The sequence below is a fragment of the Dipteris shenzhenensis genome, chromosome 4, assembly GCF_047967505.1.
Source record: "Dipteris shenzhenensis isolate YYH24624 ecotype China chromosome 4, Dip_SZ_1.0, whole genome shotgun sequence".
Lineage (NCBI taxonomy): Eukaryota > Viridiplantae > Streptophyta > Polypodiopsida > Gleicheniales > Dipteridaceae > Dipteris > Dipteris shenzhenensis.
The window spans coordinates 32,156,238-32,183,743 of NC_141599.1; the positions used below are offsets into that span (position 1 = coordinate 32,156,238).

General features: G+C 46.2%; 1 protein-coding gene across 1 annotated transcript in view; it reads right to left on the reverse strand.

Moving 5' to 3' along the window:
* LOC147902732 (uncharacterized) overlaps positions 1-22,437 on the reverse strand; it is a 78,160-nt gene extending 55,723 nt beyond the window's left edge. Inside the window, exon 1 of the mRNA XM_087373750.1 lies at positions 20,200-22,437. Coding sequence (XP_087229876.1) covers positions 20,200-22,017 — 1,818 coding nt within the window. The 5' untranslated portion in view covers positions 22,018-22,437. The remainder of the gene's footprint in view (positions 1-20,199) is intronic.
* Between the last annotated feature and the right edge of the window lie 5,069 nt (positions 22,438-27,506).

Consider the following 27,506-nt stretch of genomic DNA (forward strand, 5'->3'; position numbering starts at 1 on the left):
CACCTTTGGAGTTGAGTCTATTGCTAGGTCGTCGAGAAGTAGCGCTTAGACACTAGTGTGTTGGGCTGCTGGGTTGTGGTCGTCGAAGCTTTGCTTACCTGCGCTACTGTGGAAGCTTGGGCTGCGCCTTAGGAGCTTGCTGCGTTGTTGGCTGCCTCATCGGTGCTAGCTAGTGGTTGTGTGTCCCTTCGTAGTGGAGGCAGATAGCATTGGCTAGAGTCGCGACCCTCTGGAGCATTGCCCGTGAGCATTCTAGTTGCTGCAAGGCTGTTCTTCATTGTAGAGTCCGCCTGTAGGTCGTTTGGAGAGGCAGTAGGGAGCTTGAAGCTCTATTGGAGAACCTCTCTTTGGACTTCTTTTTCTACTCAGAACCTCTCAAAGATGGGTGTAGGTAGAGCTTCGGGCTCTCTTTCTCAAATCTTTCAAATCTCTCCTCACAAAGAAACTACTCAAGGGACTCTCTTGTTCTCATAGAATAAGGAACACTCAAGCTCACAATGAATCTCTCATGAAATGGATGGACGGAAATTTTCTCTCTCAAGGGACGGAAATTTGTACTCAATCTACCACTAAACTAACCTAGGAGAAAAACATGAGCTCCTAAGACATACCTACAACTAATCTAGGAATGGAAGCAATCCTAGTGAACTACTAATGAGCTAAACCTATGCTCTGATACCATGACAAAACATGTGTGCCTCAGGATCTATGGAGCGCTCTAAGGTGAATGGAACCTATGTGGAAACATGATGAAGAGAGTGCTCATGACATGTATCTCAAGTCAATTAGGTTCCAAGATAGATTAGCTTGGACTCATAAAGAGAATCTTGAGATAGTGCAAAGTGCTTGATTGATATTCCTTCAAATGAACCTCCCTTTTATAGGTGAGGGTACTTACATCCATTTTGCTTGCTCACATGTGGGATATCTCCTCCATGCCATGTGGCAGCTTATCCTTTGCTCATACCTTTGCTCTACAAGTGCTCATGGCACCACAACTCTCAACAACATGGATGAGCCTTGAAACAGTCCTTCTCCACATGATTAGTTTTGCCACAATGGGTGCAAGGCTTTCTTACCTTAGAACTTCCTTTCTTTGCTAAAAATGCAGTGTCAGTTACCTTTCGTTGTTGAGTTCTTTCTTCCTCTTCGAGAGCATTAATGATACCCTCAAGAGAAGGATTATTATGATACTTGAAGGTAGTGACAAGAGTAGCATAGGAGTCAGGTAAGCTTTTGAGAAGCACAGCAATAGCAATATCTTCGGAGATGGGAGACTTGACTGACGCAAGCTGAACCATAAGACTGCGACGATAATTGACATGAGAGGCTATAATAGCTCCTTCCTGCATATGTAGATCAAAGAATGAGATCATAAGTGCAATCTTAGAGTTTTTAGATCGAGCTCCAAAAAGAGTGTCCAAAGTGATTCATGCTTGAGAAGCAGACTGTATGTCGGAGATGTGATGAATGTAATCATCTCCAAGGCCGAGCAATATGATAGCATAGGCTTTGTCGTTCTTGGCAGCGACAACTTGCTCTGATGGACCTTCGGGAGCATCACGGTGAACAATGTCCCAAAGGCCTTCTTTCATAAGATGGCACTTGATTTTGATCTAGCAAGTATGAAAGTTGGACCCATTGAATTTGTCGATAAATATGAGAGAATGAGAGGAAGATGCCATGTGGGAAGGTCTTACCTCTTGCTAGGATGCAAGGGCAGTGTCTATTCCCTTACAATATTGCAGAAAATAAATGAGAGGAAGAGATCCCAGAAACCGGTTCTCTCACCACTTTGTCAGCGCCATAGCATATGACAGCCCATCGAAGCAGGAGGACCCAGCAAAAAAAAAAAAGAGGGGGAGACCTAGCAAACTGAAAGAGGCAAAGCTTAGTGCCTTAATCCCGGATAGAAATAGAAGTGTGAAAAGAATGTAGATCTCCATGAAGATGGAGCTGGAGAAGTCGTCAGCCTCTGCAGGTACGGATTCCGTACAATCATACGGACGACGGCGCAGAGTACGGACGACGGCGCAGAGTACGGACGTACGGGCGACGGCGAGCGGCGTACGAACGGCGGGCGACGCTGTACGGATAGCAGATACGACAGCAGGTTTACACAGATCTAACGCTACAGCAAAGAGTTGCGCAGATCTGGCGTGACAGCAGATCTGGCGCTCAGATCTGTGACTGCTGCACAGATCTGAAGTGCAGATCTGGCGCAGAGATCTGGAGCAGAATGGCGGGGCAGAAAGAGGGCAGATCTGCAACGGGGGAGAGAAGAGGCAAATCTGAGTGGGGGGGCAGATCTGTATCTGAGGACAGACTTGAGAAGAGAGAAGAGGGGGAAGAGGGATCAATCTAGCTCTGATACCATGTTGGAATATGGAAGCAAGAACTAGAAATAGAAACTGGAAATGAAATAACAAGACTGAAAGACTAGAAATACCTTGAGAAGAGTGTAGACAAGACACAAGCTAGACTGATTGATTATAATGATGTGACCCATTGAATATATGGGCCAAAGTACAAGACATAAAGCAAGAGTGCTTATGGGATAATTGTTGAGATATCGAGCTCCACTCGCGATATGCCAAGGTGACCGTTGTGCATTTATGTCACCGACTTGTTAGTTGCAGACGCGGTTGGTACACCGCCCACGAATAATAGCTGGATGACAGCTATCCTTATCTACTCTAGTTTGTGGCTCAGTTAGTATGCCACCTTAGTTAGTTGAGTTTGGTTTGAGACCCACATATAGGGTTCTTCTATTTCTTTGTACTTGAGTTCTTTTGGCTTTCACAACTAAGGAGAGGAAAACTGTTTTCAGCCTCCACCTTTGTGTGTATTCCCCCATTGTGTATGTGAGAAAGCTGCAAGTGAGACTCCTTCTCTCTCTCCCACTATCTTCACATGGTATCAGAGCCTTGTTCGTGGTAAGGAGCTCAAGAAAGCAAACCAAGTTCGTGGTGTCCTGGTAAGAGGACCAGTGTTGCTTTCCTATTTCGAGTTTGGGAGCAAATCTCTGCAGATAGCATAGCCAGAAGTGCAAGAGTGCATTGTCTCAGATTGAGACGCCCTTCGCGGTGTGGCGAGAGCACAATATATGCTACGGGGCCATTTCGGGACCCGTTTTGAAGGCGGAAGTTCTTCGCAGGCACTCTGGAAAAAGGCCCTGTTTTTGCTATGCGACCACTGCTTGGCTGGTCGGTGAAAAGTTGCCACAGAAATTGCATCGTATGCTTGTGTGCAGAGATATTAGGAGTTGCAGAATCATGCTTGTTGCCTGTTGATGCAAAATCGTCACTAGGAAGTGACTGTGTGGTCAAATACCACTTTCATCAGTTTTGCAGATCTGCCTGTGTGAGGCAAAAGCTGTGTTTTTTGCAGAGACAGAATATTTTGCAGTGTTCTGTAATGGCGTCTGATTCTCTTTCACAGATTGTCACTGAAAAGCTTGACAAGAACAACTTCCAGGCATGGAAGTTTAGAATGACAAATTTCCTCATGGGAAAAGGCTATTGGGAGTTCATTACAAGAAATGAAGAAGAACCAGTTCTTCCTAATGTTCCCAATCAACAGGAAATGCAGGCATTTAAAGGATGGCATGAGAGAGCCAGAAAAGTTATGTATTGGCTGTCTATCAGTATTTCGGACTCTATGATTGTGTATATTCAGGATGCAAGTACGCCAAAGGAGGCATGGGACACTTTGGCAAAAATGTACAGCACAAATACACAAGCCAAGAAAATGCAACTCATACAGGAGTTGCACAATGTGCAGAGAGAAAATTTGAGCATAAATGACTACCATATGAAGGTGAAGAAAACTGCAGATGCACTTGCTTCCATTGGGTCGCCAGTGAAAGATGATGATCTAGTTTCTGTGACCTTGAATTGTCTAGGAAAGGATTATGCACAGTTCCGGACATCCATTGCCGTCCGTGAAAAATTTCCTGATTTTGAAGAGTTGTTTGCTCTTCTAATTTCTGAAGAGTAGAGAAACCCAAGTTGGATCCAAAAGCTGAGAAGTGCGTCTTTATTGGTTATTCTCTGCAGATGCTATAACCCTTCTACGCGTAAGTTTACAGTGAGCAGAGATGTTGTTTTTAATGAGATGAGCAGCTGGTATAAACCAGTAAATCTGATGATTGATGTAGATGCACAAAATGGTAATGCTGCACAGAATTCACAACAGCAATCACAAAATATCAATGGACCTGCAGTGTCCTCTAGCAGTGGTTCACATACTTCGCCATGGACAAGTAGATTGAGATCAGGAGAATCTCCTCAAAGCAATGCAGATAGTGGTACGCAGGTATCACGAAAAGGAAAAGAGAAGGTAGATCAGCCCATGTTTGATGTGAATGCAGGTCACTCTTATGTGGATGGTGAATCCAGTGACTCAGAACAGAGCATTGATGATGAGTTGGGTATTCCTTCTGTTGTGACACCTGGAGTAAGGAAGACCAGGGATGTTTTGAGAGCACCTGGAAGTGAGCCTGTTTTGCGCAGGTCTACCAGGGTTAGGTATCCTGTGGATAGGTTGAAATATGATGGATTTACAGCCATTCACTATGCCTATATGGTCAAAGTGATACAGGAACCAGAACCCACTTCTTTTGAGCAAGCCATGGGAAATGAAAAATGGGAGAAAGCCATGGATGAAGAAATGGATGCCTTAGAAGCAAATGCTACATGGGAACTAGTGCCTTTGCCTAAAGACAAGAATGCAATTGGCTGTAAGTGGGTTTATAAGATCAAGCACAATGCAGATGGTTCTGTGAACAGATACAAGGCAAGATTAGTTGTCAAGGGGTATGCACAGACATATGGCATTGATTATGAAGAAACATTCAGTCCGGTTGCAAGGATGGCAACTGTAAGAGCAGTCATTGCTATGGCTGCATCAAAGGGATGGTCTTTACATCAGATGGATGTAAAGAATGCCTTCTTGCATGGTGATTTGCAAGAAGAGGTCTTTATGGAGCAGCCAGCAGGTTATGCTCATGCTATTCATCCTAAGTTTGTTTGCAGATTGAAGAAAGCCTTGTATGGCTTGAAGCAAGCACCTAGAGCATGGTCTGACAAGATAGGACAATATCTTGTCACTATTGGCTTTCAGATTTCCAAGGCAGATTTCTCACTATGTGAGAAAAACAGAGAAAGAGATTATGCTGCTTGTCATTTATGTTGATGATTTGATCATCACAGGTGATAGTGATGAAGATATCCTTCATGTGAAAATGCTATTAAAGCAGAAGTTTGAGATGAAGGATTTGGGAGAGCTGCGTTATTTCTTGGGCATTGAGGTGATTAGATCACCAAGTGGGATACAGCCTTGCAGAGGCAGTATGGATTGGACATGCTGTCCATATGGGATGACAGGCTGTAAGCCTATTTCAGTTCCTTTGGAGCAGAATGTGAAGCTAAGCTCAGATGCAGGTGAGCTTCTAGAAGACACTACTATGTATAGACGCATAGTAGGAAGTTTGATTTATATGACTATTACCAGGCCAGATTTAAGCTATGTTGTTGGATTGGTAAGTCAGTTTATGCAGGCTCCAAGGAAACCGCATTTGGATGCGGCTAGACGCATACTCAGGTATGTGAAGTCCACATTGCAGTATGGACTATTTTATGAGGCTGGGGTTCAGATACAGTTGCATGGATACACTGATGCTGATTGGGCTGGTAGTATTTCTGATAGACGATCTACCAGTGGATATGTGTTCTCTTTTGGGAGTGCTGCAGTCACTTGGAGCAGCAAGAAACAGCCTACAGTTGCCTTGTCGAGCACAGAGGCTGAGTATAGGGGTGCAGCAATGGCTGCATATGAGGTAGCTTGGTTGCATAAGCTACTCTATGATATGCATCAGTCTACAGATGGGCCAGTTGTCATTTATTGTGACAACATGAGCAGTATACACTTGGCAAATAACCCAATCTTTCATGCTAGAACAAAGCACATTGAGGTGCATTATCACTATGTGCAGGAGCAGGTTTTACTAGGTCTTATTGATCTAGTTTATGTCAGCACAGAGGATCAAGTAGCTGACATATTCACGAAAGCATTGGGCGCAGAGAAGCTGCGCAAGTTCAGAGACCTGCTTGGTGTGCAGGAATTGGGATTGAGCTCGAGAGGGAGTATTGAGATATCGAGCTCCACTCGCGATATGCCAGGGTGACCGTTGTGCATTTATGTCACCGACTTGTTAGTTGCAGACGCGGTTGGTACACCGCCCACGAATAATAGCTGGATGACAGCTATCCTTATCTACTCTAGTTTGTGGCTCAGTTAGTATGCCACCTTAGTTAGTTGAGTTTGGTTTGAGACCCACATATAGGGTTCTTCTATTTCTTTGTACTTGAGTTCTTTTGGCTTTCACAACTAAGGAGAGGAAAACTGTTTTCAGCCTCCACCTTTGTGTGTATTCCCCCATTGTGTATATGAGAAAGCTGCAAGTGAGACTCCTTCCCTCTCTCCCACTATCTTCACAATAATTGTAGAAGTGCCACATGGCACACACTCAAGACATAAAGACTAGACTTGAGTGAGAGAGAGAGGACTCAAGTGTGCGGGTGTGAAGTGATGAGCCACACCAGATTTAGACTTAGACTTAGACAAATGTAGACTAGGAAGTAGTATACTTAGTGTGCACTTATCTTCAACAGATCTGACCCAAATGTGACTGTGACAGGCAATGTTCACTGCAAAAACAGCAAATTTGGCAAAAGCCCCAAATTTATTGAGGGCAAATAGGCCAAAAAGAGGGCAAATTCAGAAAAGCCCCAAATTTTGCTGAAATTTTGCAAATGTGACCCAATGTATGCAAATCTGGCTCCCCACGCGCTAGTTGACTGGTTTTTCTCAGTTTTGGAGGACTTTCCGGCGATGAAACTTCTCCAAAACCTTCTCAATGCATTCCTCTCTGAAGCACGCTTCTTTTGAGCCCAAGAACTCCCACTTCTTCACGACAGAAGTGCTTTTTGCATTTTTCAGTGGAATTCTTGCTGGTCGGCTCTTGTAAATGCTCTTTCTTCATGCCTTTGCATTCCTCTTTGGCTAAGAATGCAATTGGGCATTGGCTACTATGTCCTCTTGGCGATTGAGGACTTAGTTCGAGTTTTCAGGGCTTGGTGAGTTGTGATTTTGCTACTGCAATTTCTTTTTGCCATAAGCTATTGGTTGGCCTCGTGTGCCGCCTCTTTCTTGGCTCACAGGTGCCCAAGCAGTGCTACATGAGTCATTCTTTGGTTGGGTACTTTGCTGAGTCATTCTTTGGTTGGGTACTTTGCTGATTTTATTTTGGAGCTTTGAAAAGCTTTGTGAATGCCATCTGGAAACCACTCAAAGAGAGTGCAGCTGGGGTGCAATGTGATTGCATCTGGACAGCCAATGGAATTGCACTCGGAAAAGAGAATGCCTTTGGGTTGAGCCTATGGGTTAAGTGCACTTATGTGATGGTGTTCTATGCTTGAAAGCCTTGCGAAGGCTTAGTTAATTGGGGCTGCGTGCTCAGTTGCAAGGAAGGTCTCCCAGATGCAACTTGTAATCATTTCACTGTGAAATATAAAGAAATACCGAAAGGGGCGCCACGGTGTTTGGGGCCAATCGGGTGCACTTGTCTATGTCTGTTGAGCAGGGGCATTCTAGCCTCCATCCCTTTTTCAGTGGTTTTGTTTGTGAACAAATGGGTAAATGCCAAATGGTGATCATGCAATGGTTAATGGTTGTGATATATGCTTTGTGAGCTGTAAATAAGTGCTGAAGTGATTAAAGGTTTAGTTCCACTGCCCTCTGAGTGATTAGAGGCCGGTTTCAAGTTGTGTAGTCCTGGAATGTACTCAATGGTCATGTGAAAGTTGGCCAGAAACTCAACCCAGCGTGCTTGTCGAGCGTTCATGACTGGCTGAGTAAAGATATACTTTAGAGAGTGATGGTCTGTCTTGACCACCGAATCGGCTCCCATGAGATAATGTTTCCAAGAGCGATAAGCATGTACAACGGCAAGAAACTCCTTATCATAAACCGGGTATCGGGTTTGGATATCGGAATGTTTATGGCTGTCAAAAGTAATAACTCTGCCTTCTTGCATCAAGACTGCTCTTGTGGCGATGTCGGAAGCATCGGTCATGACCTCAAATGGAAGGTTTGGGTCAGGAATAGCCATAACTGGTGTAGTAGTGAGTGCTTGCTTAAGTTGTTGGAAACTATACTCTGTTTCAAGAAGCCAATGAAAAACTGCTGTGCTTTTCAATAATTCGGACATAGGAGCTGCGATTTCGGAAAACTGATAGACCTTTGTATGGTAGAAGTTTGCCAATCCGAGAAAAGAGTGGACATCATGAACATTCTTAGGAGTAGGCCAGTTTCGGATTACCTCGACCTTCTTGGGATCCACAGAGATGCCTTGAGCTGAAATAACATGTCCCAAGGAGAACTTCAAAAACTTGGTGAAGATGTTGTTTGTGCTCATGTAGGGATCTACTGAAAACGAGGATGTCATCGAGGTAAACGATGACGAACTTATCGAGGAAAGGCCTGAAGATGTCGTTCATTAGTGTCATGAATGTGGCCGGGGCATTGTTTAACCCAAAAGGCATGACCAAACATTCATAGTGTCCATACTTTGTTCGAAAAGCTGTCTTGTATAACCTGAACGAAGATCAATCTTTGAGAATTGTGTTGCGTGTAGAAGTTGATTGAAGAGGTCATCGATGCGAGGCAATGGATACTTGTTCTTGATAGTGAGCTTGTTGAGGGCTCGGTAGTCGATGCAGAGGCGCATTGACTTATTCTTTTTTTTCCACAAGTAGTACAGGAGATCCGAAAGGGCTGCGACTGGGCCAAATGTGACCTTTGTCGAGTAGTTCGGTCACCTGTCTTTGGATTTCTTCATTTTGAGTATAAGAAACCCGATAAGGAGGTTTCGACGGTGGAAAACTGCCGAGAATAAGTTCGATTGGGTGATCCACTGGTCGTCGAGGTGGTAACTGCTTTTGCAATTCCTGTGGAAAAATATCCAGATAGGGCTGGAAAAAAGGTTGGTTGAGGTATTCAGGAGGATCCTTTGTTAGTGTTTCCTCTATTGCCATAACCAATAGAAGTGAAGTCTTTACTTGACGTTTACGAACCCACTTCTTTACTTGTAGGGCAGAGGCAACTGGGGTTGAAGGAGAGTCCCTAGAACCAGTTAGCTCAATAAGTTTTTCCTAGTGGACAAACTGGATAGTATGGCTGCGAAAACTGATTGATGGATCATAGTCGTAGAGTCACTGTTGTCCGAGTATGACATCGTACCGAGAAAGAGGCATGATGTCGAAGTTCAACTTGTCCGTATAATGTTGGATGCGAAAAGACAAGTTTTTTATATTGGTGTTGCACAAGAAGGTAGTTCCATTTGCGAGTTCAATCGGATAGTCCATGGGACTAGAACTGGTGGTCAACCGAAGTTTGTCGACCATAGAACTAGCTAGGAAGTTATGAGAGCACCACTGTCGATGAGGATAGTGACCGTTGTTCCACGAATCGATCCTTGGACACAAAGTACTTGAGTGGCTAGGGAAGGTTCGGGGTTGCTGGCAGGGCTCATGTGGATGGTATTTGCCATTCGAACAACTTTGCCTTTCTTGTCTTGTGCCGGAGTAGCATCTTCTGTTTGGGAAGTGCTAGGTTCCATATTGGAATTTTACTTTGGTCGCTTGGGACAATCGAACCATCTATGGTCGCCTGTACAGATGGAACAAAGTCCTTTTGTGCTGGAGTTGTTCTTCTTGTCAGTGGCCGCACCTTTATGTTGGGGATGACGGTGATGACTTTGTGAAGAAGAAGAGGCAATCCTTGGAGGAGTGCTTCTGTTGGAATCCAACATACAATGTCTGAGACTTGTGGGGATCTTGAGACTGTCACTGACCTTGATTACCCGAGTTTTTTCTAAACTTGAGGTTATCTTGAGGGCGGGCACCTTTGGTCATAGTAGAGTTCTGTGTTCTATTAGCACTCTGTTTCCCTGTGTTTTGGAAATATGTAATACGCTCTGCAAAAGCAATAGCGCCAACTATGGTGGTGATGTTTGCTTTGAGGACATCAATGCATAACGAGGGGTTTAGGCATGAGATGAAAGCATGAAGGCAATCATCATCAGTTAAGCCATCAATCTCCAGCACCAATGTGGTGAACTGAGAGATGTTGGAAGACAGGGAGCCTGTTTGCTCCAACTGTCTGAGTTTTGAACGTGCTTGGAAGTCCGCATTGGCAGGTATGAATTGCTTACGGAGCACGTGTTCAAAATGTTCCCAAGTTAACACACTTTTGTCGTCCTTTAAGCGTCGTTGCCACCATAGGAAAGCTGTATCCTTGAGGAGGGAGGCTGCCAAGGCAATCTTTTTGCCTTCAGTGAGGTCAACAGCATCAAAGTACATGCGCAGTTTTGCGAGAACGCAGAAGGTATAGGATGTGGTCCAAGTCACTAGAAGGGCACGTGACACAGAAGACCCACAATGCAAAAGCTCCGAAATGGGCTGGTTGTGCAATCTGAACACGATATTGTGTGATAGATGATGCCTGAGGTGTCCTTGAAGGGACTGAGGAATTATCAGGGGTTTCCATGCTTTAAGGAGGAGGCTTTCATTTGCTGTAATTTGATAATGAGCGTCAAATAACAATATGAAAGAGAATCCTTAGAAATAGAATGGAAAGAATCCACCTGGCATAGATTAGATCTGCCAATTAGTTGCATAGAATGGCCTGAAAATCTATGTCCGGAGGTCCATGTTGCTGTCCTTGCAAGTCCACGTGGATGTGTGAACAAGAAAAAGGTGCCTGGCGAGACTTTCGAGGCAGATAGGGGCGTTGGTAGAGGCGTGGTGCAGAAAAGGTCAGATTGCATGGAACCAGACACGCTTTTCCTGTGTTGAATTCAGAGGCAAGTACCTGTGGGGTGCGAGGAGCAGGACTGGGCCTCGCTGGTCGGAATTGGAAGGCAGCAAAAGGCTGCTTTTCACAGGCTAAAGTGGCGAGATGAGCCAGCAAGAACCAGGCTGGTCTGAATCGCGATAGAGGGGCAGCAAGGGCTGCTGGTCACAGGTAGTGATGGTGGCGATGCTCTAGCGAGGGCTGGCTGCCAAAATGATCCAGTAGATTGTAACCTGATAAAAGGCGCAGCCTGCTTGCATCTGGCTGTTGAGACTGACATCTCCAGGGCGCACCCCAGCTCCCACGCAGCAGGGCCGAAGCAGGGGGCCAGAGGGGGTAGACTGGCCGACCAGCCCCTGGCCGACCAGGTCCTGGCCGACCGGCCCCTGGCCGACCAGCTGGTCGGCCCAGTTGGCTGAGCGACCAGGCTGGTCGGTCGGCCTAGACCGACCCTCCTCGCCTTCCGTATATAAGGGCCCTCCCCCTTCCTCATTTTACTCACTCACTCCAGCAGCTCCTCAAGGCTCCAGTCATTGCCTGCTCCTGGCCGTCCCTACCTGAGCCCCTCAGCTGCCCTGTTGGCTGCCCACGCTCCCTCTGCAGATCCCTCCTCTTTCCCAGGCTCCTGCCTCCTCGCTCCAGGCTTCTTCAGTCTCCTTGTTCCCAGGTTCCTGCCTCTTCGCTCCAAGCTCCTTCAGCCTCCTCGTTCCCAGGCTCCTGCCTCCTCGGTTCAGGCTCCTCTAGCCTCCTCGCTCCCAGGCTCCTGCCTCCTCGCTTCAGGCTCCTCCAGCCTCCGTGCTCTCAGGCTGCAGCCTCCTTGTGCCCCTTTCCTCTGCTTCAGTTCAGCCCCTTCTGCAGCTCCTGTTTCTCATCCTGTTCAGGACACTTTGTATTTCAGTTGCTGCCCTGGTTTATGGGCTGAGTTACAGCAGATCTGTTTGTGGCACATCTTGTTGTCTCTAGTGTTCTCTGTGTGATTCTGTAGCTTCAGTTTGTTTGCATCTTCCGCTGCCACTTTTAATATCAGAGCTTTCGCGTCGGGTTCACCAGGGGGTATTTTGTCTCTCAGCAGCGCTATGTTCACGAGCTCCTCGAAACTTTCCACATGGCTGACTGTCGGCCCATCACTTCTCCCATGGATCCCAACTCTAAACAGTCAGCCATGTGGAAAGTTTCGAGGAGCTCGTGAACATAGCGCTGCTGAGAGACAAAATACCCCCTCTTGGTCTGCCAAATCTCAAGACCCAAGAAAAAATGGAGGAGACCCATATCCGTCATCTCAAATTCAGTTTGAAGAGCAACTTTAATGGCAAGGATATGATTGGTATGACTCCCAGTAAGTATTAGATCATCCACATAAAGAATGATGAAGGTATGAAGCTGTCCTTCATGAAAGAGATAAAGATTGGGATCAGCCAGAGAGCGATGAAGCCCTTGGCGGCAGAAGAAGGTATCAATACGCTGATTCCAGGCCCTAGGAGCTTGCTTGAGACCGTAGAGGGCCATTGCGAAGGCGACAGACCATGGAAGGAGAACGAGAATCAATGAAGCCGGGTGGCTGATCCACATATACCTCTTCTTGAAGATCACCATTCAAAAACGCAGATTTGACGTCCATTTGAAAAATGGGCCACTGATGGTGGGCCGCAAGAGCAAGGATCGTTCGGATGGTGCTCCTCCGGGCGGTAGGTGCAAAGGTCTCCCCATAGTCGATGCCGGGTCGTTGGGCATAGCCTTTAGCCACCAGCCGAGCTTTATACTTGTCGACAGAACCATCAGAGGCGTACTTTGTTTTGAATATCCACCGGACACCGATTACGAAACGGTGTGAGGGACGAGGAACAAGGTCCCAAGTATGGTTCCAAAGAAGAGCATGAATTTCCGCTTCCATAGCCTGTTTCCAATGAGGCTGGGCCAGAGCCTGAGGAACGGTAGTGGGCTCGCGAGTGGCGAGGATGCGAGACATAAGGGCGTAATTGACATGGAGGGGATCAGAAGAGGACGGTGGGGGGTGGCGATGAGAGCGACGAGGCCCATCATCAGGGTGTGGTTCGGAGTAGGGATCCTCAAGACCGGAGGAGCGGAGAGTATCAATGAGCCATCGCAGAACACGTACCGAGCGGGGTTCCAAGGGAGGAGCAGACGAGGGTGGAGCCGGAGAAGGAGGCGAAGGAGAGAGAATAGGAGGTGATGTAACGGGGGACGAGGCAGGTGGAGGGATAGAGGGCTCCGGGGCATCGGACGGATCTCCAAGAACAAGAGGAGAGTCGGAGGATGGCGGAAGGACCTGCTCGTCGAAAAGGACATCCCTGCTCACGGAGATAATGCGGCGGCGAGGATCATATAGGCGATATCCAGTGGAGACGGAGTTGTAGCCTACGAACAAGAGCTTGTGGGACTTAGGATCAAGCTTTCCACGATCAGATTTAGGAATATGAACATAAGCATCACAGCCAAATACCCGAAAATGGGAAACATCGGGCTTAGATCCATAGTAAGCCTGATAAGGGGTCATGCCTGGAACCGCTGATGTCGGAGAGCGGTTAAGAGTATGGATCGCTGTCATCATGGCCTCGGCCCAGAGGGACTGAGGGAGTTGACTGTGAGTCAGCATTGTCCGAGCCATTTCAACGCCGGTACGATGTTTACGTTCAACCACGCCATTATCAGAAGGGGTACCTGTGTTGGCAAATTCCCGTTTAACACCATGACTACTCAAGAACCGATCAAACTCGAGAGAGGTGAACTCACCACCCTTATCAGCACGAAGAATTTTGAGCAAGTGGTTGGATTCTTTTTCGACCAGGGCCAGCCAGGTCTGGAAACGACTGAAAGCCAGATCCTTGTGGGAAAGAAAATAGATCCAAGAATAGCGTCTGAAGTCATCAAGGAGCATGTAGTACGAGGCTCCCCCCAGTGACATAACCTGCATAGGGCCACATAGGTCGAGGTGAACAAGACCAAGCGGAACGGTGGCACGACGAGAGGCATGATGGGCGAACGGCTCACGATGTTGTTTGCCCAATATACAAGAGGGACAGAGACCTTGGCGAGTGCCGACGTTAGGGAGGCCGAGGACAAGCTGGTCACGGAAAGCACGATGGAGAGCATCAATGTGTAGATGACCAAACCGATAGTGCCAAAGGTCGCCAAGAGAGGTGCCTGTAAGGGAGGGAAGGGCGACAAGCTTGTAGATACCATTGGTAGAATGGCCGGTCCAAACCGGCTGTCCGGTAGCACGATCGCGGATGGTAACAGAGGCCGCTTCAAACTCAATCTTCATATTGTTTTGACAAATCTGATGAACCGAAAGGAGATGAAAGCCGAGAGACGGAACATAAAGAACACGAGAGGAGTGTTTACCCCCTTTGCCATCAGGAATAATATCAAGAGAGCCCTTTGAATGAACAGGATTCTGGTGCATGTCGCCGATGCAGACACGACCAGAATGAGGGGTGAGATCCTGGAGCAGCGAGGAGGAGGGGGTCATATGCCGAGAGGCCCCACTATCAACGATCCATGCACGAGCATCAGAACTATGGAGAGCCAATGACTCTACTGCAGGAAGGGGTACCGAATTCAAGAGCTCAAGGTGAACAAATGCAGGGGTGGGGGTAAGGGAAGCATCAGCCGCAGCGACCATGGGTGCGTCAGCTCGTTTGTGTTTGCGGTAGGGACAATTGCGCCAATAATGGCCAGGAGTGCCACAGTGATTGCAATTACCTTTGGGAGCAGGACGGTCACTGGAGGGATCTGAAGAAGATGAGTTAGTGGCAGAGGACGGAGCATTCTTGGATCGAGGTTTGGGACGGTGGGCCACAAGAGCCTCAATAGAACTATCAGAGGTTTTAATGAACTGTTCCTCCTGATCCATCATCATGGGGACAAGTTCCTCCCAAGTGATGGTGCTGAGGCGGCCAAAGGTAATAAGAGAAGAATAGAATGCTGCGTATCGACTGTCAGTAATAACATGAGATAAGAGAGTAATAGCCATATCTTCGGAGGAGATAGCCTTGCCTGCATGGAGGATGTCTTGATGCATGCTCTGCATTTTATTGATGTGGTCCCGTATGGAAGGGGAAGTAGCCGGATCGAGGCGACGAAGCTGAACTTCCAAGGAGATACGTTTCATGGGAGTGACGCGAAGGTACATGCCATCAAGGAATTCCCAAATAGCACGTGCAGAAGTAAGGTGCTTGATATGATTGAGAACCCCTGGTTGACAATTGAGAAAGATGAACGAGCGTACACGAGCATTCAATTTGTCCCAGATAAGAGAAGCATGTGGATCCTCCTCAGGAGACGGACGAGGGATCCCGGGATCAACAAACTCGGCAAGATCATAAGATTCCAATACAGACGCCATCTGAATTTTCCAAAGGGAATAGTTGGTCCCATCTAACTGCCGAGCATCTGGAAATGTAGGAAGAGTGGGGATGCGTACAGGCTTGTCAGACTCTTGAAAGAAGCTGGACATAGGGGGAACGCGAAGATCCGGAGCAGAATCCTTTGTTTCATCAGCCATGACTGAAACCAGGGAGTGGACAGCAACCAAGGGCTGAAGAGAACGGGGCAGGTGAGCAGATCGAAATCTAGAACGGGGCTGCCAATAGGCAGCAAAAAAAAATATAGGGGAAGAAGAGAGCTCTGTAGTCAGCGGGAAAGAGAGTTGCCAACAAGGACAAGCTTCTTCAACTTCATCAATACAGGAGCTCCAAGATCAGAGAGTATTCTGGTGCTCTGATACCATATTAAAAGTGGTGAGATCCTGGAGCAGCGAGGAGGAGGGGGTCATATGCCAAGAGGCCCCACTATCAACGATCCATGCACGAGCATCAGAACTATGGAGAGCCAATGACTCTACTGCAGGAAGGGGTACCGAATTCAAGAGCTCAAGGTGAACAAATGCAAGGGTGGGGGTAAGGGAAGCATCAGCCGCAGCGGCCATGGGTGTGTCAGCTCGTTTGTGTTTGCGGTAGACACAATTGCGCCAATAATGGCCAGGAGTGCCACAGTGATTGCAATTACCTTTGGGAGCAGGACGGTCACTGGAGGGATCTGAAGAAGATGAGTTAGTGGCAGAGGACGGAGCATTCTTGGATCGAGGTTTGGGACGGTGGGCCACAAGAGCCTCAATAGAACTATCAGAGGTTTTAATGAACTGTTCCTCCTGATCCATCATCATGGGGACAAGTTCCTCCCAAGTGATGGTGCTGAGGCGGCCAGAGGTAATAAGAGAAGAATAGAATGCTGCGTATCGACTGTCAGTAATAACATGAGATAAGAGAGTAATAGCCATATCTTCGGAGGAGATAGCCTTGCCTGCATGGAGGATGTCTTGATGCATGCTCTGCATTTTATTGATGTGGTCCCGTATGGAAGGGGAAGTAGCCGGATCGAGGCGACGAAGCTGAACTTCCAAGGAGATACGTTTCATGGGAGTGACGCGAAGGTACATGCCATCAAGGAATTCCCAAATAGCACGTGCAGAAGTAAGGTGCTTGATATGATTGAGAACCCCTGGTTGACAATTGAGAAAGATGAACGAGCGTACACGAGCATTCAATTTGTCCCAGATAAGAGAAGCATGTGGATCCTCCTCAGGAGACGGACGAGGGATCCCGGGATCAACAAACTCGGCAAGATCATAAGATTCCAATACAGACGCCATCTGAATTTTCCAAAGGGAATAGTTGGTCCCATCTAACTGCCGAGCATCTGGAAATGTAGGAAGAGTGGGGATGCGTACAGGCTTGTCAGACTCTTGAAAGAAGCTGGACATAGGGGGAACGCGAAGATCCGGAGCAGAATCCTTTGTTTCATCAGCCATGACTGAAACCAGGGAGTGGACAGCAACCAAGGGCTGAAGAGAACGGGGCTGGTGAGCAGATCGAAATCTAGAACGGGGCTGCCGACAGGCAGCAAAAAAAAATATAGGGGAAGAAGAGAGCTCTGTAGTCAGCGGGAAAGAGAGTTGCTGACGAGGACAAGCTTCTTCAACTTCATCAATACAGGAGCTCCAAGATCAGAGAGTATTCTGGTGCTCTGATACCATATTAAAAGTGGCGCTGCTAATTGCTTGCTTCCAAAGCTGAATTGCGGTAAAAGATGGCGAATTTCTGGCACCTTGGCAAATTTCTGGCACCTACGCTGTTTGCAGAAATCGAGCCAGCAAGATGACGATAGAGGCTGCAAAGGGGATCTGTTCGATCACCAGGTCTTGTAGGCAGATTTGCAAAAGAGTCGGCTGATGCAGGCCATCGAGAATGACGCAAGATGGAGGCCTGACGAGGGGCACGTCTTGCTGTAGGGATATGGCGCAAACACGTACTGCAGAAAAAACGAAACGTATTGCAGGAATTCGCGTTTTGATTTGTGCGCCTATTGCTGGGTGGTGGTTACCAAAAATTAAAACGTGGGTTTGGAGAACCCTTGGGTAGTCTAGGGTTAGGTCTTGGGTATAGGGCTGGTTTTTCTTTTTAGCCCTTTTAGGTACCCTTTTGTAGGGTGCTTGGTGCCAAAAGGTGTGCCTATTCTAAGGGGTGTGACCCTTGGAATAGGTGTACCTTTTCATGAAGGGGTGTCCCCACACGAAAAGGTGTGTCCTTTTTTCCACAATGGGGTGTGTCCCTTGGGTGAGGAGTCAAAACTCTTCATCAAAAGGTGTGCCCAATGGTGGAAAAGGTGCGTCCCTTGGTTTTGGGACAGCCCAAGCACATCAAAAGACACGATTTTTGTCGTGTCCATTCACATCAACTCATGATGTGGGGAAGATGGAGAGGCCATTGATGACTTTCGGTGGGGTTGGCGCTAAAAATTTTTACGCTCATTCTCTCCATCTCTTCCATGCAAAATGTGCGCGGATATCCTTCTAGCAGAAAGAGAAGTATCAGATAGGCACTAGAAGGTGGGGGGCATTTCCTATAGGCAAGAGCGAAATTTGCTCTGATACCACTGTAAGAAATCCTAGATTTACTATATTTAGAAATGTGCTAAGGAACAGAAAAGAGACTGAAATAGCAGAGAACAAGGAATATTTGTATTGCTTGAGTGTCTGTCATGTCATCCATACAGTTGGGCCTCTCTTATATAGAGAGTGAAGAGTCACACATCAAAAGGTGTGTACTCCAAAGTGTATGTGCATGAAGAGGTGTGTACCCCTTGTGAAGGGTGTGACCCTTCATGAGAGGGTACATTACAATAGGAGTGTCTCTTCAATAGAATGTCTCTTGTGAAGGGTTGTGCCTCATAGGAAGTGTCCCGTTGCCAGGGCATACCCTTCCACAAGTGTCCATTCATCAAACCATCCATAAGTCTAAGATATAGAGAAAGGAATACGTCACAGATCGTGACAGCAGCTAGGGGGCTGACCCCCTCTGGCCTCTATAAAGACTGCTGCACAGGCCCCATATGAGGGCTGTAGGCCCGACCACATGGCTAGATGCCTCTCTCCAAGAGCTGACACTTGCTGCCCTAACATGGGCCTCCAAGAGAGCATATACTACTCTATCCTCACAGGGGGCGGGCACACCCACAACACATGCCCTCACTCATCTACCCTAGCCTCACTCACTAGGTGGGCACACCCACAGGCAAGGCCCTCTCTCTCTAGATGACATCAGGAGATGCTGACGACCAACATGTGAACCCTTCGTAATCTTGAAAAAGATTACTGGCGTTGCATATAAACCAGAATTGCCTCCATATGTAAAAGCTCACCTAGTCTTTCACGTTAGTAGACTAAAAGACGTACTAGGGACTGGAGACAATCTCATTTTCCCCAAGAACTTCTGGAAGTTGAGGATTTCACCTGTGTTCCAAATGAACTCAAAACCGTTATCGATTTCAGGGAAAGGGAACTTAGGAATAAGTTAATTCCACATTTCAAAGTTAAGATGAAGTATAGGTCTAAAGAGGACTCAACTTAGGAGCCTATTGCTAGTTTGCAGGAGAACTTTCCCAATTTCGCTTGAGAGTAAACGCGTAAAAGAGGGAAGAATGTTATGTACGTAGATGCTAATCCTCGAATTAGTGCACTTAATATAGTAGGGTTTGGGGGTCTTGGGATTAAGGGAAGCAGGCCAACTTGGGGACTAGAGAACTTGAACTTTTTAGCAAATGGCCAGTTGGCTATATTTTAGCCAAGTTACTTTCTATAAAGCAGAATGCTCTTTTATATAAGAGTCTATTGTGTTGGCATTCAGTGTGCACACACCACCAGAGGGTCTAGACTCCTACCTCTACATGGTGGATCACAAGATGCTGTGCAGATGGTTCCTTGGGAATGGATTCTCGTGGTATGGGACATTGGAGCAATAGGCCTGGACTTTTTGGAGTTCAATCTCTAGCACACGTGCTTGAGGGTGGTTGGGAGGTGAGTGACCTAGTGATTATCTTTTGGTTTTGCTGATTGTGTTTGGACTGTGTTTAGCATTAGATCCTAATGGCCATTCAACACCTAGGGTTTGGATTAACCCAGGGTTGGGACTAAAGCTAGCGTGAATGAGGGGTGGATTGAGCTAGCCAAAGAAGGGCATGGCTATCCTAGGATTAGCAAAGCTAATTAGGGAAAAAGCATGACTCTAGTAAAGTAAAGCTACATTATGCAGCCAGCCTAAGTTTAGGGCTTACTGCTAAACATAGCTAGTGCTAGGCCTATAAGTATGAGCCAAGGGCTTAGTATTCAGGTTCAAGGAGTTGGAGCCTCCTTTGGACGTAGACCTTTTGGCTAGGACAGCAGCTAGAGGAAGGGCATGTTGAAATTGTTCCCAAAATTCTCTCTTTTCGTATTAGCTGGGTGAAGCAATTTCTGAGAAATCACACTCTCCCTCTCTCTCTCTCTCTGTCATGCACAGCACTAGGGCCCAGGACAACTTGTCGGGCTGGACCCCCCCGAAGGTTTTTATTCATTCAATGAAAACTGAGTACAAAAGTTCAGCTCACGGGCTGCTTGCTTCAAAACATACGTGAAATCTATTTTTATAAGAGAACTCTCAGCTCATTTCTTTTGGCAACATGCCAAGTGTCAAAGTAACTAGCTAAGATTTAGTTCCATGCCACAAAGGGCAAAACTCTAGGGTCTTCAGAGCCCTCGGTCACACGAACCATTCCTGGTCCAGTGCAAACATGCCAAGGCACAAAGAAAATTCGAAGGCACAAACAAATAGGCACAGCTTTGCCTTTTGGGAATAAAACAGCTTTCAACTGATAAGGATACTCGTGATTTTATGCAATTCAAACTCAAAACTTGCATTGCCTATTCTTACTTTTCATTCAACTCACAATTTCTCGTACAAACTGGTGGTGAAGATCTATCCTCTTCTTGCGCTGCTGAGGAGAAGGTTGAGCACCGGCAGGACTGCTTGCAGAGTCTTCGCTGCTGCTGCTGTTTGCATCATCTAAACTAGTCTCCGGCTCCGTTCTAGGTAGCTTCTGTCCACTTCCAGCAGTGCTATTAATACTGCTGCCTCCATCCTTGTCCTGACCATATCCTTGTTGCCATTGCTTATCACTGCTTGCAGCAGCATGTTGTAGCTGGGAATTGCACCGGGGATCCAAACCTTTCGCAACAAAAGGACAAACTTCTAGAATCTGGGATTCCTCAGCCTTCCCAGAAAGTGAAAGAGAACTGCAACCTTCAGGTGCACTTCCTCTGCAATGTTGGAATGCAGGATCGTCATCTTGTCCTACTTGCTTCGTGACAAGAAAGGGGGCCCCATCACCCAATGTGTTACGTTCTTTTCCATGAAATTGGCCACTGTCATTTTGAATAGTATGATTAAAGTCTGGGTCTCTATGCACACCCTCAAAGCCATATGCACCATCTGTCACATGAAGGGGCATTTCCAAAGAAGCATCTTTCTTTAACTCACTCTCTCTGTTATCTACGCCTTCGATCTCTGGAATATCACAATCCTGCTTTATCTGAGAATCATATGACTTTTTTTCCGATGTCCTTGCATCGTCAGAATCCTGCTCACAAGCAAATTCCAGAGTCATTGCATTTCCAATGATATTCAAAGAGTCATCAGTTTTGGAAACCTCATTTTTGATGGAGGACTTTGTTTTATTTGTACTTGCAACATTGGAGGCCTCACCACCGTCCCTAGAGTAAGAGGCAGCCGGAGAGCAAGCTTCTTTGTCCCCTTTCACATTAACCTCCATCAATGAAGTTCCATTGGTATTCTTAGCCCCCTCTTCATTGGCCTTGCCTCCCTTCCTTCCCGCCTCATCATCAATTCTCATTTCCAAAGACTTACCTTGGGAAAGTAAGCTGCTTTCTTCAAATACAGAGACCTCACCTCCAAAATTGGTGAGTGATTTATTCACTTCAGAAGAGCTCGCTTTAATGCTTTTTAAAATGTGTGCCTCGTTTTCTGACACTTTCAGAGAATTTCCCAGAAAATCTTCCTTATCGGTCTCTAAAATATGTGTATCCCTCTGTGAAAGCGAATTGCCCGGAACCTCTTTGACTTGATCATCAGTGACTATACTTTTTTCTTGTTTCGGTATCCAATTTGCTTGATCATCGCTTACAGCGAACTCCAAATTATCAAGAGTGGCTTCTCCTTCGCGCACAGGAGCTCCAATTTCCAGCGACAAAGCTGCCCTTTTAATCAAAGTTTCATCAGGGATCCCGTTGATCGAAGTGCTTAACTCTGGTTTTTCATCGCCGCTCTCTTTCTCCGGTGCAGCACGGACATTCTCTTGATGAGGAGTTGCCCCAAAAACGTCGCCTTTGCCTGCCTCGTACGGTTCCAATCCGGTGCTATCTTCTGCTTCTTTATTAGCGTAATCTTCCTTCGAGAGCAAAATTGGCTGCTCTAAATTATCTTCTTTATTGCATACAACAGCTGCAGTTTCCAGTTTTTCACGAGACTGGGAGAGCCCTAAAGCAGAAGATGAAGTGACGATGTACTCAACACCCCTCAGCTCATCGACGCAGGGATCACCGTCCCCTGTTCCCTGGTGCAACACGCTAGCTAAGCTGTCCCCATCTTGCAAAGAGTTATCGACATTCTCCTCCGAACCAAGCTTGACAACAGGCGTTTCAATTCTCCCAAGTTCTGTGGGAGGCATTTCATCGCTCCCAGCTTCCATTTTTCCCAGGAGACAACCAGATCTAATGCATACCTACAGTACCCGCGGGATCACCCTGACAGTTCGTTTCTTGTGCGGGAAAAAAAACCAGCCGTTGGTATGCTTCGAGGTCCGGGGCCTCTTCTTACGCGACGACCCACGCTTTACTGCAGCTTCTCTGCGCGAGGCAGCTTGACCCGCCAGCTTCAAATTATCTGCAGGAGCAGAAGGGACGAGGATCATGTCTTCGGGCAAAAACCAAGATAGGCAGCAAAAGACGAAATTTTGGAGGTGCGAAGGAAAAGAGGGAGGGATCGAAAAGCTGAGATGGAGGGGGGAAAGGAAGGAGGGAAACGAAAGCAGGAAGCTATGGAAGCAAGATTTGGAGCCCTGCAGAACAAAAACAGTCTGTGAAATGAAGAAGAAGAAGAAGAAACAGAAGCTAAAACAGTCTGAAAATGAAGAAGATGAAAATGAACAAAAGCTTAAAAGCCAACATTAAGCCCCAAACAATTACTTCATTTACCTCCTCAACCATTTTCTTCCACCCCCCTTCCAACACTCAAGAACGGCCCTTCCACATGGCACACCGCCCGCGGCCTACCCCACCGCCCGGCACCTACAAGGGTCTTCCCGAAGAAATCGAACCCGTATAGGTCAGCACGTGCCCATATTGGCAAGGGGCTCCAGAGGCTGGGGGAACGAGCACTCAAGAATGTGCTTGCTTCCCTTGGAGTTCCATCGTTGGGTCCCTACTCTCAGCCTTTCCTCCTTGCCACACAACATGAGCACCGGGGAAAAAAACAATCACTCAAGCATGTGTTGGCATACCGCAAAGCTCCATCCTTGGGTCATCGCTCTCATCCTCTTCACATATGCCACCACGCATGACCCCATGCCCAATGCTAGCAACCACTAGGCCCGCGCCATGGCTTTATGCACGACGCATGGCACGGTAGGATGTGCTACTCGTGTCACATGAGGACCCAATGGATCGTCCATCTCCAAGGTCAACATTCCTCTTCGCTAGTCATATCTCTTCCAAACACAACAATTATTTTGATGCACATTGTCTCAATGGCTTTACTCTCCTCAATCCAAGCATATCCATCAAGCTAGAGGCTATGACTAAGTCTCCGTCAAGCTAGGAGCAATGATGAGTCACCATCCCCACATGTCTAAATACGTATTGCTAGCTAATACCGTACAGAGTTTTCTCCCTCAAGCTTGTGTGTTTGTTTTGTGTGGTTACTCAAGAGTTCAAAGTGAACTCCCACCACCCACACCCCCTTAGGATGCCAAGAGCTAACCATGGTATGTATTTTAATCGGTGATCTCTAGGTGCTTTAAGATGCTAGCCAATTGAGGAAGTCACAGTAGCCCAGTGGTAGGGCTGCCTGCCTCGTGCCCTAGACAGCCTCAAATCCTGTGTGTGAGTGGATGCGTGTGTTTTTTTTAATAAAAAGATGCTAGCCAAATCGGGCACCACGATGTTGGAAAGTTCAAAAAAATGCATTAATTAGTGTGGCGTAGGGGGGGGGAGGGGATACGTGATTAAGCTAAGTGGGCAATATAGGTTAATCGGGAAGTATTAGTAAACTTGAGATTACTTTGGATGCTGCATGCAATCTCAATCCTAACGGCTAGATGTGGTACACATGTAGGGTGATCAATTGGGCATGGTTCGATGGATGACACACGTTTGGCACGGTTTGAGATTAACGGGCAAGCATGTCTTTTGATTATGGATTAGTGTGGTGCATTCCATGAACATGGTGTGGTGCATGCAGCTCTAAGGAGTGGTGCGATGGAGAAGCTCTAGGTTATAGTGTTGCACATTGCGGGATGGGGAGCAGTCGAGTGGGAGATGCGCTTGAAGCAGATGGCGCGAGAGAAAAGAGGTTGCAAGGGAGGAAGGACCGTGTGTGCAAAGAGCGAGGACGATGATCATGTTGACGAAGATAAGTCCGTGTGTGTAGAGTGAGGAAGAGGGCCGTGGTGCGCGAGATGGATTTGGAGCATACTAATGGCATTGTGGATGATCAAAGGTAAGGTATTTGTTGTGGAATATGGAAGGTAAGGTCTTCGTAGGTAAGGTCTTAGCTGTGCTGAGTGTTTTTTGGTTCGCAGAGTGAGGAAGAGGGTCATGGTGTGTGAGATGGATTTGGAGCAGATTGATGGCAGTGTGGACGACCGCAGGTAAGGTCTTCATTGTAAAACAGTCTTCATAGGTAAGGTCTTCGCTATGCTGAGTGTTTTTTGTGGCTTTGTTTTCTGTAGAGAGGAGCCTCAAAAGAGAGGTAGAGGTAGGCCACCAGAAGAAGATGGAAGGTTCAAAGTTGATGGAGCTGAGCGTGACTATTGGGATTGGGGGAGGAGACGTGGACGAGGGTCTGATAGTGCATGTTGACAATTTCTTGTCGAGCTATTGTGTGGCTGGTCTTTGCTCATTGGAGAGGGGGGGGGGCTTTGCATCATCTCCATTTGCAAAGGGTCTGTCGGATCGTGGCGGCAGGGAGTGTCCAATCTATCAACAAACTGATACAACGCTATATTGGTTGGGATAGAGGGAGACCCGTCGGTGGAATTGTTATGTGTAGAGCACTGAAGCAGACGAGGTTGCATGCATTTCACAGCATGATTGGTTATTGTTTGAAGGATGTTGGTCTACCACATTTCAAGAGTGTCTAGAAGAATGTGAGTGCGGAAGATATGCAGACGGGTGTTGAGTTGTATGTAAGATATGGTGCGGATGAGGTGAAGAATCGAGTTTGCTTGAATAGCCTAAATATATTTGATCGTTGTTTTATGTATTGGAAATACAAGATGCACAATAGGATTGGCGTTCCTTTTATCAAGTGTGTGCTTCGAATGCTATAGAGTGGGCAATATTATCCCACGGCATCTTGGGTTATTCCTTTTCATGGTCGCAGTATGGATAGCAAGCGGGCTCAGTAATTGTGGAAGGCAATGGTTTCTCGTTTCTCCATTACAGCTAGTGACGTCTCTGCGATCTTCTTCTCCAGTGACTACATGCATGGAATCCCTCGAGCAGATTCGCACGTGCAGGGCCTCTTGAAGCCTGCTAGGAGATATTTTGATTTTTTTGCACACCTCTCCTCCGACAGCGTGAAGACCCCAGAACCTATTGATGTGCCTGAATTGATGGATGCTGTTGTAGACACAGGGGCGCTTGATTTGATGGATGTTGCTGCAGACACAAGGGCAAACGAGGTGGCAAAACCAATCGATGTAAAAATCTCTCCAGTGGTTTGTGCTAGGCATCTTGGCAAAGAGCCTATTCTGATTGACTTGCCAATCGAATCGAGCGATAGCACGGTGCCTCTTGCTCCCCCTAGCTATATTCCTCTTGTCACTTCTTGTAGAAATGGAATCCGCATAGCTTGAAGATGTCTTGGTAGTGCTTATGTAATTGCAGTTTATATGTAGTAGTTTTGACTGGCAAAGATAGAGACTCATGTAATGTAGCTAAATGCATCAATGTGTACTCATTTTGGGTAATGAAGACTTGCAGTTTGTTGTGAAATTAGATTCCGTTTGGTGTAATTTGTTCCTTCAAATTTGAAATAGTCTGTGTCTTATGAATTTTAGAATCCCGTCCCCTCAATAGAGCCAGGGAAGATGCTAGCCAATTAAGGGGGAGTAGCCAATTTGCCAACCCATTCCTTAAGTTAATACCTCTATGGCCTATTCTCAATGGTCTATTTTGTACAATTAGGTGATGACATAGACCAATCCCACCACCCACCTCCCCATCCACATCACATCCCATTTTAAAGGAACAACAATGGTCTCCACCCAGCTCGATTATGCTTGACCTGTGCATTGTTAGGCCCAACACTTGACCTCTTGCAATGATACATCATATTTTAATTCTTATCATTGCATGTGCTACATTGCCAACAACGCATGTGCATGGAAAATTACCTTTTCATCCAACATTGAAATCTAGATTGAAAGGCCCAAAGTAAGATATTAATGCCCCAATCTAAGAAAAGGGGTTTCCATTCACCTTGGTTCACGCTATTAAAACAAAAAATGGCATCATATGGGAGCACATGACCAAGCCAGAAATATTATCCTTATATTGCGTTAAGGAATTCATAGGGTCCAACACATCTAAAATACATTGGTCACCTTCATAAATTATGAGTAATTGCTATGCTCTATTTGTCGGCTAACACACTATCTTACTCATCCATTCATCAACACTACCATTAGCCCCTATTTCGACGGTATACATCAACACTTATTACCTGATTCTTCAATGTAAATGACATCCGTAGATATTAGTGCCAACATGATGTTATGTCGATATTGCATCAAAATTTTGTCGATAAAAGCATGCAGTGTGCTATAGAAGCGTTGATATTACCATCAATATTTATGTCACTAAAGTTGGAAAATCCAAAGTGTCCAAAAAATATCGATATATTGCAATGACTTGAACCATTGATATTTCACCTTGTACCTTGCAATAATGAAATCAAATACATATGTTTTTACCACCAAAAATATTTTCCATCAATGTTGTCATCTGTTCTTTAATCAATCGAAGCCTTACTTGAATCTTCTTCATACTCTCAACCATTCGTGGCCAAGCATGGCATATGTTCAACATGTAAATCGAGGTCTCCTAAACCCCCTGAGGGACTCAAACTATCTTTACATTCTAAAACTCTTGTAGCCAAAGGGGTATTGGAAGTACTAGCTTCCAACACATTTATTTCTTGATCTTCCATTTATACGCTACTTCCACATCTTCAAATATATGTCAGTTTCTTAGGTGCAACTTGAATCACAAGCCACCACTAGTTGTCCACTTGATTGGGTTGAAAGGACACCCAAGACAAAAATTCATGATAGGTTCATGCAAGCTTTTATGAAATCCAAGGGCAAGCCACCAATATAAGAAAAATGCTTACTTGATTTCGGTGTGTCGGTAGAATGAATATGTTAGTAAGGTCATTTTTGTAGAGTCAATGGCAAAAAGCCCACTTGGGTCCTTCCTCAATGCATCTTGAGCACCTTTGCAGATGCCATTTCACATCAAATATAAATACTTGGAATTTTTTTAAATTCACTTGCAAAATGTCTTATATGGTTCCAACATAATCCATTTTGCTTGCGATGAGATTTGTATCCCTCGCACTATCTCTACTGTCTTGCAAAAAGTTGGCCATGACTCCTCAATCAAATATGTTGTGCTTTATAGTGTCTACCATACGCCCACATTACACTGAACGAACGATATTGCAAAGGCAATGGATTTTCCTTAGCATCTACATAAAGGTTATAAACAAATGCAAATAAGAGCAATGTGATTATATAACTTTAGATCTTCAAACCAATCTATGGTGCATTTAGTAGGCATTTCTGATAACTTTGGGGGACAATTCCTACCTCTATTAGTCCTTCGTCATGCTTTTCTATCCTCCTCTCTTGTAGCTCTTCCTTCTTCATATTATTTGATCCATTTCTCCACAATT